General features: G+C 39.5%; 1 protein-coding gene across 3 annotated transcripts in view; it reads right to left on the bottom strand.

Annotated features, from left to right (window-relative positions):
- CERS6 (ceramide synthase 6) overlaps positions 1-17,509 on the bottom strand; it is a 318,202-nt gene that overhangs the window by 74,351 nt on the left and 226,342 nt on the right. For all 3 annotated transcript variants that reach the window (XM_059928030.1, XM_059928028.1, XM_059928029.1), the window contains exons 5-6: positions 7,128-7,178; positions 4,787-4,879 (exon numbers count right to left, since the gene is read on the bottom strand). In XM_059928030.1, the coding sequence (XP_059784013.1) occupies positions 4,787-4,879; positions 7,128-7,178 (144 nt within the window). The remainder of the gene's footprint in view (positions 1-4,786; positions 4,880-7,127; positions 7,179-17,509) is intronic.

Below are 17,509 nucleotides of genomic sequence, written 5' to 3'. Positions count from 1 at the left end.
GGTTCACTGGCCAAGGGCCCAGGCCGTCAAGCCAAACCGCAGCTTAGCTTAGTTAAAAGGGACACAGGGCTTGGATACAAGCAAGCTGTTCTGAGCTCCATCACAGTCAAATTTATTAGCTTCCATTAGAAAATTGAGATGGACAGGAGAAATACTCATTGTAAACAGGTGCTGAAAGAGCATCTTCATAAATATTAAGCCTTGGGAAATAAAAGGTGATTCAAACAATACTGAATACCAAGAATATACCTATTGTTTTTGAATCAGGTACCTTAACTATTTCTTTTTACAAAAGATGGAAGGAAGAATGGAAGGGAAGGAAGGAGAGAGGAATGGACAGAAAAAATAAGTAAAAAGTAAGTAAGGAAGGAAAAATCTTCAAAGATATATATATACCTTGGTGGCATATAATAGAATACTTAAATTTTAAGTCCATTATAGTAAATGACTACGTCTTGGCTAGTCCCTTCCCTCTGCAGAGATGAACAGTATGTATATCGTCACTGACCATATAAGTACCAACCCTGGAAATGATCAAGAGAGACAGTGCATTCTGTCACCAGAGGGATGAAAGTTCTCCAATCATTTTTAAACTCCAGATTCTATTTGGAAACAGAGCAATTAAAAAAAAAAAAAAGATGGCAATACTAGGACGTTTCTAGAGGGGAAAAGTTTGTGAATATAAAAGCCATTTTTAGAAAGACTCGTGAACCAATTAAGTCACTAAGAGTTATTTCTGAACCTCATATTCTAAGGTACTGATTCTAACAGCTGGAGGCGTGCATTTGGATCAAACATTTATAAATTCTGGTGGCTATTTGAAAATGGCTGTTCAAGTTCATTGTCATTTAATAGGGCAACTGTAGAAATATTTTTATAACCTTTCTATTTAACAACCCTACGGATAGCCTTCAGAAGTTGATTTCCATGCTCTGTTGTCAATGGATGTCTTCAAACATCTCTATTCTATAATTAGGAGGCGGGCTGTTTTTAGAGGGTGAGGGTTTAGTTAACAGTTGCAACATAGAAGGTGGGGATGTATTTGGTAGGAGAATATACCATAAATCCTCGCAGAGGGCTGGAATGGCAGGTCCTCCGGGTGGGAGGGCAGTGAGGAGGGAACCACCAGGGACCTGCAGTGACAGTCAGCAAGATGCGAAGGAGAAAAGCAAGGGCTACAACTCATTAATGAGAGATGGCAACAGAGGAGAAGGCCTTCCTTATTAAAACCTGTGTGGAGTAACAAGCACGTACGGTAGTAGCCAAATTCCCATTTTGTGCAAGAAACAAGAATAAGCTAGCTGCACCATGAACCCACAAAGGTACTCGGACCAAGGGAAGAAGAGAGAGATGCCAGATGGCTACAATAAGCTATTCGCGTTGACCAGGAAAATGTATATATAATTAATTTATACACATTGACAATATGTACAGGCCTAAATCAATTCCATGGACCTCACTGCAAAAATGCCCCTTTTTGAAGGCCTTCTCTACACTGATGCAAGATAAGTTAAAACCATACAAAATTAAACACTTTGACCCTTCAAAATAATCCACCTATAATAACTGTTAAGAAGATGGTCATTTGGCTTAAAATAACAAAGCCTCTATGAGTCCTCTTGGTTCAGTGAAAAGACATGGTAAATGCATGTTAGGAAGCTCAAGCAAGCAGAAGGGGCTTGGTGACTTTTGGTGCAGCAACAGCTCCCTAGGACTAGGCTCTTGGGGGCCAAGTAACAGTCAGTTTTGCTTTCATTAATCTCTTTGACTTGAGATGGCATCCCTAATTCTCATTAAGCAAAAGAGGAACCAATAAAATGGCAAAGAACTGCAGAAGGCCTACTATCTCTAATGTCTGGAGCATGGCCGGGCAAGACAACGCAAGAATTGTGGACAATATCTCATCTATGAGTGAATCATGGAACTTTGCTTGGTAAACTTTGGCTCTAATTGATTCCCACATTGCACAACCTTGAAAATTTTACATAAGTTCATGGTACATCAGTTTTCCCAACTACAAGACCAGAAGAATAGTCAAACCTCCTTCTTTGTTATACAACTGTTTTCTGTGACTACCTGGAAAAAAATGCTCCTCAAAAGAAAATACAATCTGTATTCTTCAGCCTTAAAAAGGAAGGAAATTCTGACACATGCTACAACACGATGAATAAGACAGTATGCTAAGTGAAATACGTCAGTCACAAAAGGGCACATACGGTGTGACTCCACTTAAGTAAGGTACGCAGAGTCGTCAGATTCATAGAGACAGAAACTAGAATGGTGGTTGCCAGGGGTAGAGATTGGGTGAGGAGGGAATGGGGAACTGTTGATTAATGGGTACAGAGTTTCAGTTTTACAAGATGAAAGGGGTTCTGGAAACTGGTTGCACAACAGCATGAATGTGTGTAACACTACTAAACTACACACTTAAAAATGGTTAAGATGGTAAATTTTATGTTTTATATTTTTCCCACAATTAAAGATTTCAAAAATAAATAAATAAAATGCACAATGGGCCTGGCACAGTGGTGACCATCAGTCTACCAGTACTGACCACACGAATGAACAAGGCTCCTCATATAAGAGAGACGAGATCTAATTGGCATATCATCACTAAAGGATCTTTAAACGTTTTGAGAAATGGACCCAGAGCATTTGGTGCAATGAGTAAGGGAACCACAAATTATGTGTGTCAATGAGTTATCTGCTATGCCTAAGCCTTAGCTCTTGCAGGGACCATCCACTTCTGAGAATCAGGTGACATATACCACATTAAGACCATGCTGTCAGGAAAGACAGCCTTTTGCCAACCAAGTAAGCCACTGCCATAGGAGAGTGACAGGAGCATACCTGGGGGAGGCGACGCAGGTACTAGGGCTGTAGACTCCTAAATGCTTTTCAGCTGCCACGTGGATATTTTGCAATTTGGCAGATTACCGATCTAACCAAGAAATGGAATGTTATAGTATTGCGCTCTATCACAATGCACAGTCTTGTTTGCAAAGGAGCCTGGGAGATATGCATGAGTAAGGGAGAAGACATTCTGATGAGTCTATTTATTCATTCACGCTAAACTTACTGAGCCCCACCATAAGCAGGTGCATTGACAGTCACGAGAGATACAAAGATGAACATATCCTGCTCTTTGCACTCCAAGTCTGGTGAAGGGAGACAGGCAGGTCACCATAGCATTAAAAAGTACAATATGGTAAGTATTGGGCACTGGTAAACTAAACACAGAGGAAGAAGTGGTCAAAAACCATGGGAATGAATAAGGCTTCAAAGAAGGGACTGCTTTGGGGCTTGGTCTGGTCTAGGAGGAAGGAGAATAGAGCAGATTCTAGCCACAGGCAAGGTCTTGTAAAAAACAAAGATGTTATGGAAAAAAAATGTGTTTGAACAATGGTGAGACGATATCTGTAACTAAGACATATGTGTGTGTCAAAAGAGGGAGAGAAGAGTGGGCGATAAAACTAGAGAGGTGGGTTTGAATCATGGTGACAACACTGAATATCACTCCAAGTAGTTTGGCTTTGTCTTTAAGGTTTGAGAAACATAACTCTTAGATGGCAGGAGGACAAGAATGACTATTTAGATAGGAATGCCATTTAAGAGGCTGTTGTTAACAGATTAAGCCAAAGTAAAGAGGACTCAAACTAAACGTGTCAGTGATACTAAGGGAGTAGGTACAAGGGGTGGCAAAGAGGAGAGCGAAGGAAAACTTCTAGCTTACATGACTGTCTGTGATAAAGATTACTGGAGGAAGAACAAGACTAGGGCAAGATGATGTGTTCGTTCGGGAGCACTTTGTAAGGTTCAGTCTCCTCATTCATAAAAGGAAAATAAATAATAAGTGATCAGTCTGGATCTTCAGGCTGTTGTGAGGATTAAATGATAAAATAACAAGAAGAACACAGTACTATCACTTATGATTAGATTTGTGGAAGTGTGGACCCAGAGAGGATTTGGGACAGGAGAGAACCATTTGGGAGTTATTGGTATAGAAGTTATGGTTGACAGTGCTGGAGGGTATGAACCTGGATCACCCAGGGAGATGACGTCCTGTAATCTAGGACCAGACCCTGGTGCACGCAAGTATGCAGGGCACGGGGCACTGGGGTGGAGACCAGCAAAGATGACTTGAAGGAATGATCCAAATATGGGAATTTGGAGAAAATAGCTTCACGGAAAAAAAAAAACAGTGAATAGCCAAAAGTGCCAATTCTGCCCAGAAGCTGGTAGGATGGGAACTAGAATGAGTGGGTCTAACACTTAAGAGGTCAAGAGTACCCTCAGCAAAAGCTACTCCAGTGGAGGGGAGGGGTGAAAACCAGATCACAGTTAGCTTAGGAATGCTGTGTTTTCCTAATGTATTTTGACATTAGATAACTCTTTAATTGGGGAAATCTTCATTCTGTAGGGCTGGAACACTGAGATTTTACTCCCTCCCCAGGAGCTACAAATACAATTTTTCTTCTTTAATTTGGAGAACAAAGGGACTTGTGAATCAAACTGAGAGGAAATTAATGCTGTTAAGATTCACTGTTATATTTTTTCATGGAGAAAAGAACACTAGGTTTGGCGGGGGGAGAGTGAAGAGACAATGGGAATAAAATATAAAACAGCACAAACGAAAGTAGAGAATTTTCTGTAATAATGCCGGAAGTCGTACTAATGCAGTACTCATGGGAAAACAGAAGTGAGTGCCTTTGAGACTCTATATCCATCTGCCTAGGGCCATGAAAGACACCTGTTTACAAGCCCTTTACAACACACCCACTCTTACCTTTCTTTTGATATCAGTGAACTGGGAAAACATTAAAGACCAATAAAATGACAGCTCCAGGATATAATAGTAGTGAAGGTCAGGCGTGAGTGGCTGAGGATCAAGGAGAAAAAGGCAAGATTAATAATTAATACGAAACCAAATCTGTGTGTCAAACATCTCAAGCTCCGTACTGAAAAGTGGCATGGTCTTACGCCTCCACAAATTCTGGCCCCATTCTCTCTGTGGATAAGGGAGCTTTGAAGGACGCCTATAATCCACAGCTTGGTGTCATTAGCTTTGTTTCACCTCCAACCAAAAAAGTGTCAATCAGTATGAACATTTGGCATTGGTACCCGATTCACCACTCATTTTAACAATTGCATTTATGGTACTTTGACATCTAAAGATTCCTTTAGGCAACCTGCAAAAAAATTCTAACATATACACAGGAAGAGTAACTCTGGACAACTCCTGTGAGATTCCACAGCACAGGGACCAGGGAAAATGAAAGAAACTGGAGTACTATATGGGTCACTGAGACATAGTTTCAAATTCTGCCTTAATTGGAGCTTTCTTTAGGAAAATGTTCTGTACGTTGTAAATATTAAAAAAAAAAAAAAAAGATAATTCAAAAACATTTATTAAAAGATCAGGGGGACAAGAAAGCTGCTAAGAGATACCAGACTAGGCGCCCAGCCAGGGAACCTGAGCTTGAGTCCCCGCTCCACAGCTTAAGTAGGGCCTTCGTTTACTTACTGGAAAATGGAGGTAACACCTGCCTCACAGGTCCAGGAATGGGGAGAAGCTCAGGGAAGCAGTGGAAGTCAGTAATATTTATTATGCACATAAATCCATAAAAATAAAACAGAGTTTTAAAAAACCATTTTTGGTGAGTTGTTTTTAATTGTTTCATTGGGTTGTAATGAAACAACTTGCTCTCCCAGAATGAATGAAAGACCTTTGAAACTCATTACATGAACACCTCCACACCACTGCACACAAGGGGTTGAAACTGAAATGCTTTGTAAACCAATAGCAGCATAATAAGTAACTTTCGCAAGAAGTCGGCAATCACTTAACTAACAACTCTAAGCATGGACATCAAGAAAAACAGTTGTCCCCCTCATTCATCTTTGTCAACAAAACACACGAGGAAAGGATCCTCTCCACTCAGTATACCATTACAGGGCACAAAGAGAGGGGCAGATGACAATATTCCAAGTATTTAAGATAGTAAAACAGCAGTTGGGCCTGTGAATTACAATTGTGTACAGTAAGTCATTGCTTTCAACGTTGCTTTAGTCTTGATCAGATAGCCCTGGAATGTTCAGCTCTCTCTGACCATGTCATGTTGCTGATTTAGTCTTTCTTAATTTGAATACATTATGTGAAAGAGATGGAAATGCAAACTGGAATCCCCATTTCAACATGTCCCTAGCCTTGAACCTACCCGAGGGGTATAGCCAACACCAGACCCTACTCCCTGTTGCAACACTGTGTGTAATAGAGAAGTTGCAGGGCACACCTGCTCCCATTAACTTTGTTAGACCAAATGCCTCTAAAAAGACAACCCAAAGAATCCCAAACTCAAAAATCCAAATTGCTTATCACAATGTCTGTCTCTTTATTTTATCACTAAAATACATGGTTGTATTTGTTTCTCTTAAACAATATATCCCAAATGAACTAGAAATTCTAGAAATGTTTCAGCAAGAAATTTCGAGAACAGTCCCAGCTTTGATATTCAAATAGTAACTGAGCTAGGGACCACAACACATGCTAATATCACTGAGTTCATGGACAGAGGCAAAGGTATGTCTGTGGGCAGGGATCTGAAATGCTCCCTGCCTGGGATATGATTTTAATCTCATTTTCAACGATGCTATTTTTGTCTACATGTAATGGGACAAGCCCATTTTTCTGAGTTCAAGGAAACAGTGCTTTATTTACATCTTTAGAGGCTGCTCCTAAGCCACAAAGTGAACCAAACTCAGCACGCCAGCTCCAGTTCCTCACGTGAACTCTGCCCGCTAGCTGCCGCGACAGGCCAGGGCTGTTATCAGGTGCTCAGTGACCAAAAGCACACTGGCTGTTAGAAAGGGAATTATCCACCTACTGGAGCAATTGTATCTTACTTTCCAGCAAACGCACCTTCCACACTTCCTCCGTCTGCTCAAGCTTTGATTCTAACACAAACTACCTCTCTCACTAGGCTGTGTCCACCATCAAGCAGCAGGGGGTACGGCGGGGAGGCAAGCAAAGTGGCGGCCCAACCTGCTGGGACCTGCCTGAAACCATGACGCTGACCTAAGAAAGGTACTTTACATGCGTAAAAACCCAGACGGTAATGTGTCCTTACCTGATAGGGGTAGTTGTACCAGCAGTGCCTTGTATTCCACAGCCAGGGGGTCTGAAAAACATGACAAAGAAACACATTTCACATGTTTTGGAAAAGAAGCGGGAGAAGAGATGTTTATGACAGGTTCTGGCCCCCCAGTATTTGGGGATTTCAACAATCTACCTGTGTGAGAACGGAAGGACTCAGTACAATTAGGAATAGGAGAGCAAAGCCATGAGGATTCCATCATACATTCTCTCTGGGTAATCTTCTAAACTCAACCGGCAGTATTTCAAGCCACTTCCGGGATAGAGTCCTAGCTGGTGTTTTTTTATATTTTGCTGGTCCTGTAGACACATCCCTGCTAGGTAACCAGCCTCAACAGCAGAGCCCTTCAAGTGTCTCACCAAGACCAGCTGCAAATCATCAATCTATTATCAATAAACAATGCTGACGGTGCAAATCTCCTTGAAACTCCTCCAACTCAATGTTTACAAAGCAACATTATTAATCAATTGTTTCACACATTGAGTGGGGGTCAATAGCAGGCAGGGACTCTTATTTCAGTAGGACAGCTCTGACTAATTCCAGGCCTGAGGGAATTAGCCCTTACAGTACACCCCACGCTCGGACTCATGGTCAAGGTCTTTTGAAGACAAAACAATCTTTCTTAATTTAACGGCAATCACTTGCCTTACCACCTTGTAAAATCAGAGAGAGCATCTAAGTATACACACAGATTCCAAACATCTGTAATAAACAGGGAGGGGTTGGTATGGATTTGAATAGAGAGCTGAACCATCCCATAATACCAGCACAAACTTTCTCATATTTTTGTATTAACTTTATCATTCTTTTTGCATTCCTGATCTATAGCTATCAGCACTTGGTGGTATACATCTATACACATTTGATACACATCAGTATGTTTCTAACTATTAAGAAACATAATCTATCATTAATACAATCTGTGTTTATATATCTCAAAATGATAATACTGTCATTGAGAGTTTAATGTCAGATATATTTGTACTGACCTAACCTCTGTATCTTGTCCCAGGCCCTGTAAGATCAAAAGTTGCTGCCTCTGCAGTAGGATAATGTAGTTGTCTCTCTGAAAGCCACAGAGATATCCTTCCACCCCCCATGGTCCTCATCAGCCCTGCACCGATGAGGATGAGGATGAAGAGGATATTTGCTAGTATTTGCTGAGTCCTCCCTATGACCATACACTTTTTTTTGAGGGTTTTCCTTCATGAGCTGTTATTTATTTAACCAATTAAAAAGTTGTTTCTCTTTAGATTGTCCCATATACTTTTAAAGGATCTCACATGTATGAACTCATTTAATCATTACAGTAACTAGTAGTAGTATTTGCCTCATTTTACAGATGGGTAAACTGACGCCCTGAGTCCATAATTAACCATCCAGGTTAATTAGCGAGGCAGGGCCAGAGTTGGAAATCAAACTCAGACTGTCTGGTCTCAAAGCCGAACATAGCCACTGTGACCCTAACTTTGAGTCTGATAAAAACTGAACCAGGCCTCAGTTTAGGGAGCCAGGTTGAAGTAAAAAGCCGTGCCGTGCCCTAAACCTAATGAGGTCCAGGGATCTTTACAGTCCCCTTTCATTCAAGCACTCCTGATTCTCCTTCCATTTCTCCTGCTTTCGCCATTTGCTACCTGTGCTACGCTGTACGTATCACGTAATCTCTCTGCACTTAACTTCCTTGGTGCCTGAGTTGTCTGTCTGTCTGTGTCCTCCATTTCTCATGTCCATGACATTGAGGTTTATGAGTGACCGACCTCACAGGGTGATTGTGAGGATCAAATGAGAGAGCATGTATAAAAATGCTGCAGAGGCTTCAGAAGCTTAATAGGTTACTGACTTATATAAACGACCTATGTCCGTTGAGGAAGATATAGAAAATACTGAAAATAATAAAAAGAAAAATAATTTGAATTCTCATCACTATTAACATTTTAATGTACAGCCCATTTGGGGCCTTTCTTTTCTATATAATGTAGATATACATGCAGATATAGATAGATTTCTTTTTAAACACACACATATATGCATTATTTTTAAATGTGGGCACAACACAGCAACATCTACTTTAGAGTACAAATGTTAGTTATTACCTTCCTCTCTGATAAAACTGTTCACTATCTCTACAATTAGCTGAAAGTCCCTGAGGGAAACGTATGTCAGATTCTTACGTTTATCCCTCCAGGATGAGACACTCAAGTTGACAGTTCAGCCTTCATTACTGAATGCTAATGAGAAGGAATGCAGAATGAAATGCAACACCTATAAAAAGCCTCGTAGTCTTTTTTCTGAATGCATCAGTCCCAAGCCCACAGGGCATGTGCGTGCTTGCCTCTAAAGACACAGCAGAAATCTCTTCCACTACAGTCATCCTTCCCGTCACAGGCGGGAGAGCAAAGGTACGACTCCCAGTGACCCAGGAAAATCCATCATTTAGAGCTTCCCTTCCTCTGTGAGCTTCTTGGCTCCTTGGTTTTCTTCTAACACCCAGGCTTTTCCCTGGAAGCATCAGATGTGCATCACCTAGACATGCTTGTATCACGTGCGGAAACCCGACTGACCTGCAGAAACAGTGGGTGAGTCTTTGTCTCTCAGTGGGTCCCGCCCACTTGAAGCAGGAGCAAAGAACACTGAGAATTTGTGAAGCAGGAGCAAAGAACACTGAGAATCTGATGGGGCTACCAAGGCCATAGCTCAGCCTGCAAGCTTGTTTGCCAAACATTTAAGTAAGTACTTTCACATACTTATTTCACAATGCGTGTTCACATATACTTCCTACTTTGACAATACTAGATATTAATATCATCTTCTATGTGCTACATTTTTCTAGGATCTCATGTTATGGCTCCCAAAACTCTTTGAGACAGAACAAATACTATCTTTCCCAATTTACAGATGAGAAGACAAGTCCATGAAATGGTGATTCTCCTAATTTCTAATAGCTCAACACTAACATACGAATCTGGATTGGCTGCTTATATTTAATGCATTAGGTATAGCATCTTTAGTTTCAACTGATACCATAAACCTATTGTTTTTTAAATCAGTTTTTCCAGATACCTTTTTAGGAATCATTTCCACGTTCATTTGATATCAAAATCTGATATCAAAATCTTTTTATGTTTAAGAACATAAAAAACTGCAATATTTAGATGTCAAGAAAGAATAATGGTTATGAAAAAATACACTGAAAACCCTCATTTTAGAAGGATGGGCCTAGCATCCTCCTACATAATTAGAGAAAAGCTCTGTACCTAGGACAGTGCAAGGTGATTCAAGCACATTTTCTGAAAATAGAAATGCCTTTTTTACATGGCATTACAATATCAGGGGACATTATCAACATTGGAAAATCCAAAAATCCAATGATTCTCAAATCTTGGCATTCCAATAACTTAAGATTCACTTTATTCTCCCTCAGACATATACAGTTAAATAATGATATGAAGCACGTTACAGATTTTACAGTATTTTATACATAGTATCTCATTTAATTCTCATAGCAACATTGTAAGTGCTCAAGATAACATAGCGTGCAGGTACCATAAAAGACAAAGAATATGCTGCTGTGGGGGCTCCTCAAACTATTAAAACGCAGGATCTGATTCCGTAGGTCTGGCGTGGGGCTGAGAGTCTACATTTTTAACAAGCTTCAAGGTGATGCTTGGACCCTGGACCACATTTTGAGTAGTAAGGTGCTAGAGGAAAGTAAGGAGGGTGATCCAACTTGGTATTTACCAGGTGTAAGGCACCTTGCTAGGCACTTTGTTATAATATTTCACAATTCACTGTTAGGTGAATAAATTAATAAATTATTTCTAATCTTTACAATAGCCAGTTTTGAAGCAGAAATTGTTAGTAAAACACTATTTAGCTGGAGACAATGCTTCTCAACCAACTTCTGTGCTTGCTAGAACCACACATCTAAACTCTGGTGGAAGAGATGTGAGCAGAATTGACACGTGCCACTTTGGGATGCTGTCCCTAAGAGTAAATGTGAATGAGCTGTTCTCACCCTTTCTGCATTCCCATTGGAGGGAGATAATAAGAGCTGGAGCTGTCATCTTTCACCCTGGGATGGAAGTTTCTGTTGAAGTTGATGTTGGAGGCCTCCTACTAGCCCTGGTCTGCTTACCTCTGGATTACATGTGTGACACAGATAAATTCCTATCATCCTCTCATATCTAAACTACTGTGTTGTCATATATACACACACACACACACACACACACACACACACACACAGTAGTATAGCCTGTATTCTCATTAATAGAGCCATCCCTAGGTTTTCTCGGGGGATTGGTTCCAGGACCCCCCCGTGGATTCCAAAATCCAAGGATGCTCAAGTCCCTTATATAAAATGGCATGAACAGTCGGCTCTCTATATCCACGGGTTCTTGCATCCGCGGATACAGAGGGCTGACTGTATATGCATCAAGGTAAGTATGATTATTTTATAGACAAAAAGCAATCTCAAAGAGGTACCGTAATTAACTGAAGGCTACCCAGCTGGTAAGTAGAAAAGCTGGGACACAAACTCAGGCCAGCCAGATTCTTCCATTATAACTTCCCAAGGTACTCTGGGTGTACAAAGAATGAGTAATGAAAGAAAATCATGGATATTTGGAATTGATTTATCCATAACTGAGAATCAATAATTGAGCTATTACCTAAAAATATTGACTTTTCGGGTTAGAAAGGACCTCCAAATCCTGCTTAAGCTACAAAAGAAATCACATGTCCCAGATGGCTAGCCATGCCTCTCACTGTTAAAGAGTTCTATGATTATAGGTCATTCACAAGATCCCTCAGATTTACTTCCTACTTTCTTTTTTTTTTTTTTTTTTTGGTCAACAGAAATTATACCAAGTTTTTTTGTTGTTTTAGCACCTGCTATGGACTGAATTCACATATTCAAGCCCTAAACCCTCAACATGACTGTATTTAGAGACAGGGCCTTTAGGAGATAATTAAGGTTAGATGAGGCCATAAGGATAGGGCCCTAAACTGATAGGATTGGTGGCTTTATAAGAAGAGGAAGTGAGAGAGTGCTCTCCTCACATGCTCAGAGGAAAGGCCACGTGAGGACTGCAGTGATGAGGAGGAGAGTTCTCACTGAAAACCGAACCTTGCCAGACCTTGATCTGGAACTTCCAATCTCCTGAACGGTGAGAAGTAAGTTTCTGTTGTTTCAGCCACGTCGTCTATGGCATTTTGCTTTGGCAGTCCAAGCTGACTAACACAGCATTGTAAGACAACTCTCCATAAATGCTACTTAATAGCTCTTAAGGTACACATCGACTAATTTCAATTTAAGAAGACTTACAAAACATCTGAACAAGACTAAGACAGACAGTAACAGAGTGGATACGAAATGACCTCTAACGCTCTCAATTTAAATCACAATGTATAATGGGATTTTTCATTATACAGTATTATGCACATCTGCTCCCAGACACATCACGTGAGACACAACTTGGCCACAAGCACATCCATCAATAACACAGTGTCCCAGGGGAGGCTTCTGAGGCTCTTCTCACCCTGAGCAAACCGAACCCCAGCACCAGGATGGAGGTCAGATGTGCTGCTGGAGGTCACCGAGCAGTCCTCATTTGCCTTTTGACCAAACGCATAAGACTTGAGTGCTATGTATTCTGTGATTTTTTTTTTTTAAAGTAGAGAAGTCTTTTTTTTTTTTAAGTGTCAGTAAATGTGTTTTTTTTTTATCAGGTTGCTTCTTTTATCAGCTGTTCTGTAGAGGTTTCATAGTGAACAGAACTAGCAAAAATAGATCAGGTGTGATCATTTCACTTTACCATCTGGAATAAGATAGGCTTGGTCTTATTTTATTGTTTTTAAGTTCCATTTGATATACTTCTCAAAAATAAGAGTTTAAAAAAACACAAATGTTCCTTTCAGTTTCCATGCCACCTATCATGATGATGGAGCAATCATCTGACATCAAGAAGGCCTTGTCCAAGCCCATAGAACGTATAACACTAAGGGTGAATCTTAATGTAGACTATGAACTTTGGGTGATTATGATATGTCAGTGTAGGTTCATCAGTTGTGACAAGTGTACCGCTTTGGTGGTGGATTTGATGATGGGAGAGAATATGCATGTGTGGGGACGGGGTACATGGGAAATCTCTGTACCTCGATTTTTCTATGAACATAAAACTGCTCAAAAAAAAATGAAGTCTTAAAAATCAAGGCTAACTCAGATCACTGACATTTATCATGTCACTGTAAACTAAAGGAATAATTGAGTTCGAAGCAAAAGACCAGACAAAAGGATGCTCAGTTAACCAGGCAAGTGCTAAACGATTAAACAGAAATATAAATATACATACACAACTTTTTTCCCCCCAAGAATCAGTAGGTACCTACAGCTGAACGAATAGTAGTTACTTTGAATTAATAAGTATTTTGATTTAACAAAAGAACATGAATCATATAAAGTATTAAAAGCATTTCGTTGCCTCATCAAAAATGTGAAAAATGTGTAGGTCTTTACCTGAAGTCAGCATCTTAGAAGCAAACTTTCATCTTTCACTATTTCCATCCAAACTCCTACATGGCTTTCATAAAGCCCAGGTGTGACAACTTAACAGTGAAGGAATATAGTCTAAGAGACATACTGGCCTCTGAAGAGTTTAGGTATGAAATACATAGAGCCATGGATTATGTTTTTAAATGCCAGAAAGCTAGATCCCTGAACTACTCTGAAACTTCTTTCACTGAAACTACTCTGAAAACACTTTCACTGAGTTATACTTAAATCTTATACCTTTGGCTTATATTGAAGATTTACTGTAAGAAATAAACATGAGAAAAATGCTTCCTTGTCTGCAATGAGTTTATACTGGAAAGGTTACCACTAGGTAACCACTAATTCGAATACATAAATTCAAATGATATTTTTCCTTTTAAATTTAGCCCATGGGGGAAAAATACTTCCCTTTGTGAATGCTTCGTATGTTTCCTGTTACCCCATTATCTTTTTACCATGGTTTTGGGAAGCTGAGATCTAATTCTGAAGCTCAGTCACTGCAGTTATGATTGTCTCAACATTTTTGCTTATTTTTCCTTTTGTGTGTAACTTTTTGATGGTAATATCTATATTAACAATTTTATTACATAAACATTGCAAATTCTTTTTAGAAATGTTGAACTGTATGATTTCAATGAATATAAATCAAATCCATTCAAAATGATAATCTACAGTTTTCATTTAATACATATTGCTAAGTAACGCATAATGGAAAGAAATATTTTGTGCTTTGTGAGTTTAAAAACTGATCAACAAATTGTATTTGGTGGTACAGATGAACCGGTTTACAGGGCAGAAGTTAAGACACAGAAGTAGAGAACAAACGTATGGACACCAAGGGGGGAAACCCGTGGGGGGTGGGGATGGTGGTGTGCTGAATTGGGCGATTGGGATTGACATGTATACACTGATGTGTGTAAAATGGAGGACTAATAAGAACCTGCTGTATAAAAAAATAAATAAAATAAAATTCAAAAATTAAAAAAAAAACTAATACTAAACTTTCTTTGGGTTATTTGTATGGAAATATGTTAATATAAATGTAAAAAAAAAAATTGTATTTGGGATGAAAAGAATGAAGCCAGAAGTCTCTGACCAGCCTGAAGATGCGGCTGGTCAGTGATGAGTAGACTAGAACGCTCCCCAGAATACAAGGGGTACGCTTTCCTCCTTTCCTGGGTCAGTAGATATGTGACTGTAAATCTACAAAGCAGAGTGGTGACCCCTCCCTAGAGGCCCTTGGCATCTGCATTAGCTTTGAAAGCTCTTGTGATGTGCAAATGTAATTTAGACTTGACCCCGTGGCATTATATAAAGATAGCAGCTTTTCATATTGATCAGACTTTAAAACAGATGCTAGTCCTCAGGACCTAGTCAAGTATATGCCTTCAGCACATTCAGCAATCAATTTGGAAAGTAATTTGCAGATCTGCCAAGCATATGAAAATAGAAGGAGTTCCTCGGAGATGGGCTCTGAGCTCAAAGGGTCTCTCTGTAGGCTTCATCATACAGCCAAAGAGAAAAGAAATCTAAGTGGCATTTCCATGCCTTTCAAAACCTTCCAGCCAGTGGTTCTCAACTTTTTTCTGCCTTTGCTCAGCTGAGGGACTCCACATATACCTCACAGTAACTATGGCTGTGATTCTCAAGAGTCTGGGGAACAGGAAGCTTAAAAAGGCACGTCTCTTATTGATCCAGATGTGTACTCTCCTCCAGGCCAGTGAGAATCACTGCAAAGCAGAATGGACAGATTAATTCCATGTTTAGAATAGAAATTAGGGATAAAGGAACCAGGTGACGAAAAGAGAAGATGAAAGAAAATGAGGTGGAAAGACCTATAGAGAAAGGAAAATGGTGAGAATGTCAACACGGGGGGTGGGTTAGGTGGGGGGAGAGACGTGTGGAGAGGGAGGCCAGTGCAGAATTTGGGAATGAAGCCAATTAGAGTGGCTACTGTGAACAAAGAAGAACAAAAGGGTGTTGCTTACCACCCACTGAATTGCGACCCACTGCAGTCACCCACCGACACAGTACGACCCTGAGAGGAATTCAGGATGAAAACAGGATGAGGCACTCTGTGCTTTGAGTAAACAGACCCCATGGATAGTTAGTTAGATGGATATCTCAGGAAGAATTTCAATGACCCCAGATTCTTGCATCTTCCCATACATAAACACTAAAATAATTAACTTGAGATGTCTATTCTTTGTGATTAGTAATAATCTTTTATGAAGATGTATGCTTGACAGCATGTATTTCCCAGCCAAAAAAAAAAAAAATCATATATAAACTGGGTCCTCCCACCTCTTTGGAGCAGTTCCTCAGAGCTATATCTCCCAGGCTATAATCCTCAGTAAGGCCCTGAATAAAACTTAACCTCAAAACTCTTATGCTGTGTGTTTTTCTTTAAGTCGACACTATTAAGGAGCACAAAATTAGTCAAAAGATCATTTAAGGAAACAATTTATGACATATGACAAAGGACTAAGGTCTCTAATATGTAAAGAGCCCACAAACATTGATTTAAATATTTAAACATCCGATCAGAAAAATGGGGAGAAGATACAAACAGGGAACACATTAAACAAAAGAATATGTGACCAAAAACATATGTAAAAATTACAGGTTAAAACGAGACAGAATTTTTAACATGGTCTGGCAAATATCTGAAGAGGTTAATAACCAGGAGTTAGCAGTGTATAGGGAAACCAACACTCTGCAAATTGGAATAAGCTTTCTAAAAAGTTATTTGGTCTTTAAAATCTGCACATCCTTTAATCCAGCATTTATTGTAAAAAAAAAAAAATTAGACTCAAGAGTAAAGACATTTGTATGTGGATTTCCACTGCAATTCCTTTTCTAGTAATGAAAAATTGAAATAAATCTAATTGTTCAATAATATTGAACACTGGCATGTTCTTAATTGGGATTCTGTGGGAGCAGACACTGAGACTTGGGTGCTGGCTGGTTATTTGAGAGGTGATTCCAGGAAACAGAACTGGAAAAATGGAGAAAGTGAGAAGGATGAAGGAGAAAATCCAATATGGTTTTCAGGAATGAGCTGGTTACTGCACCTCAATTCCGCTGAGGACCTCTGCAGAATTACAGAGCACGTATCTTATAACTGTCCCAACACAGGATGGGGAGCTGGGGCATTTATCCACCAACTCTCATACCCCACTGGTGAGGTTCCAGTATTAACGCCTCCATATGTCTAGGTTGTACGTTCCTGTGTCTAGGTAGCATTTGCAGCTTTGGAGAAAGCAGAGCAAAGATGTGGCACAGCTTATATCTGATGTGGGACACTGTCAAAAGTGCATGGAACTGTCCAGTACAGCCATGCTAATATCAGATGGGCTAAGGGGACGTAACCAGCATATTCATATTTTCAGTTAAAATCAAGTTACAAGTAAAATATACAGTGTGCCTTATGTTTAAAGTAGATATATATTTAGACACACATACACACACACACACACACACACACACACACAGGAAATATGCCTGGCAGGATATTTACCAAAAGCTAATTAGTGTTTATCTCTGAGTAATGATTATCTTGGATGATTTTTACTTTTTAAAAACATGTTTATATTTTAATATTAAATTACACAAAGTAATTGTAGCTATAATTTTCTACAATGAACAGGTCTTATTCGAATAGTAAAAAGAAGCTAAGTCCATGTACTTTTAATAGGTCTGATTAAAAAAAACACACATTTGCTCTATATTCACAAATAACATTAATGGTATTAATTATTACAATCCTCAAATTATTCAATAATTCTAATTAATTTTAAAC

The sequence above is a fragment of the Balaenoptera ricei genome, chromosome 7 (genome assembly GCF_028023285.1).
Source record: "Balaenoptera ricei isolate mBalRic1 chromosome 7, mBalRic1.hap2, whole genome shotgun sequence".
NCBI classification, from domain to species: domain Eukaryota; kingdom Metazoa; phylum Chordata; class Mammalia; order Artiodactyla; family Balaenopteridae; genus Balaenoptera; species Balaenoptera ricei.
This window is presented reverse-complemented; position numbering and strand designations above follow the sequence as displayed.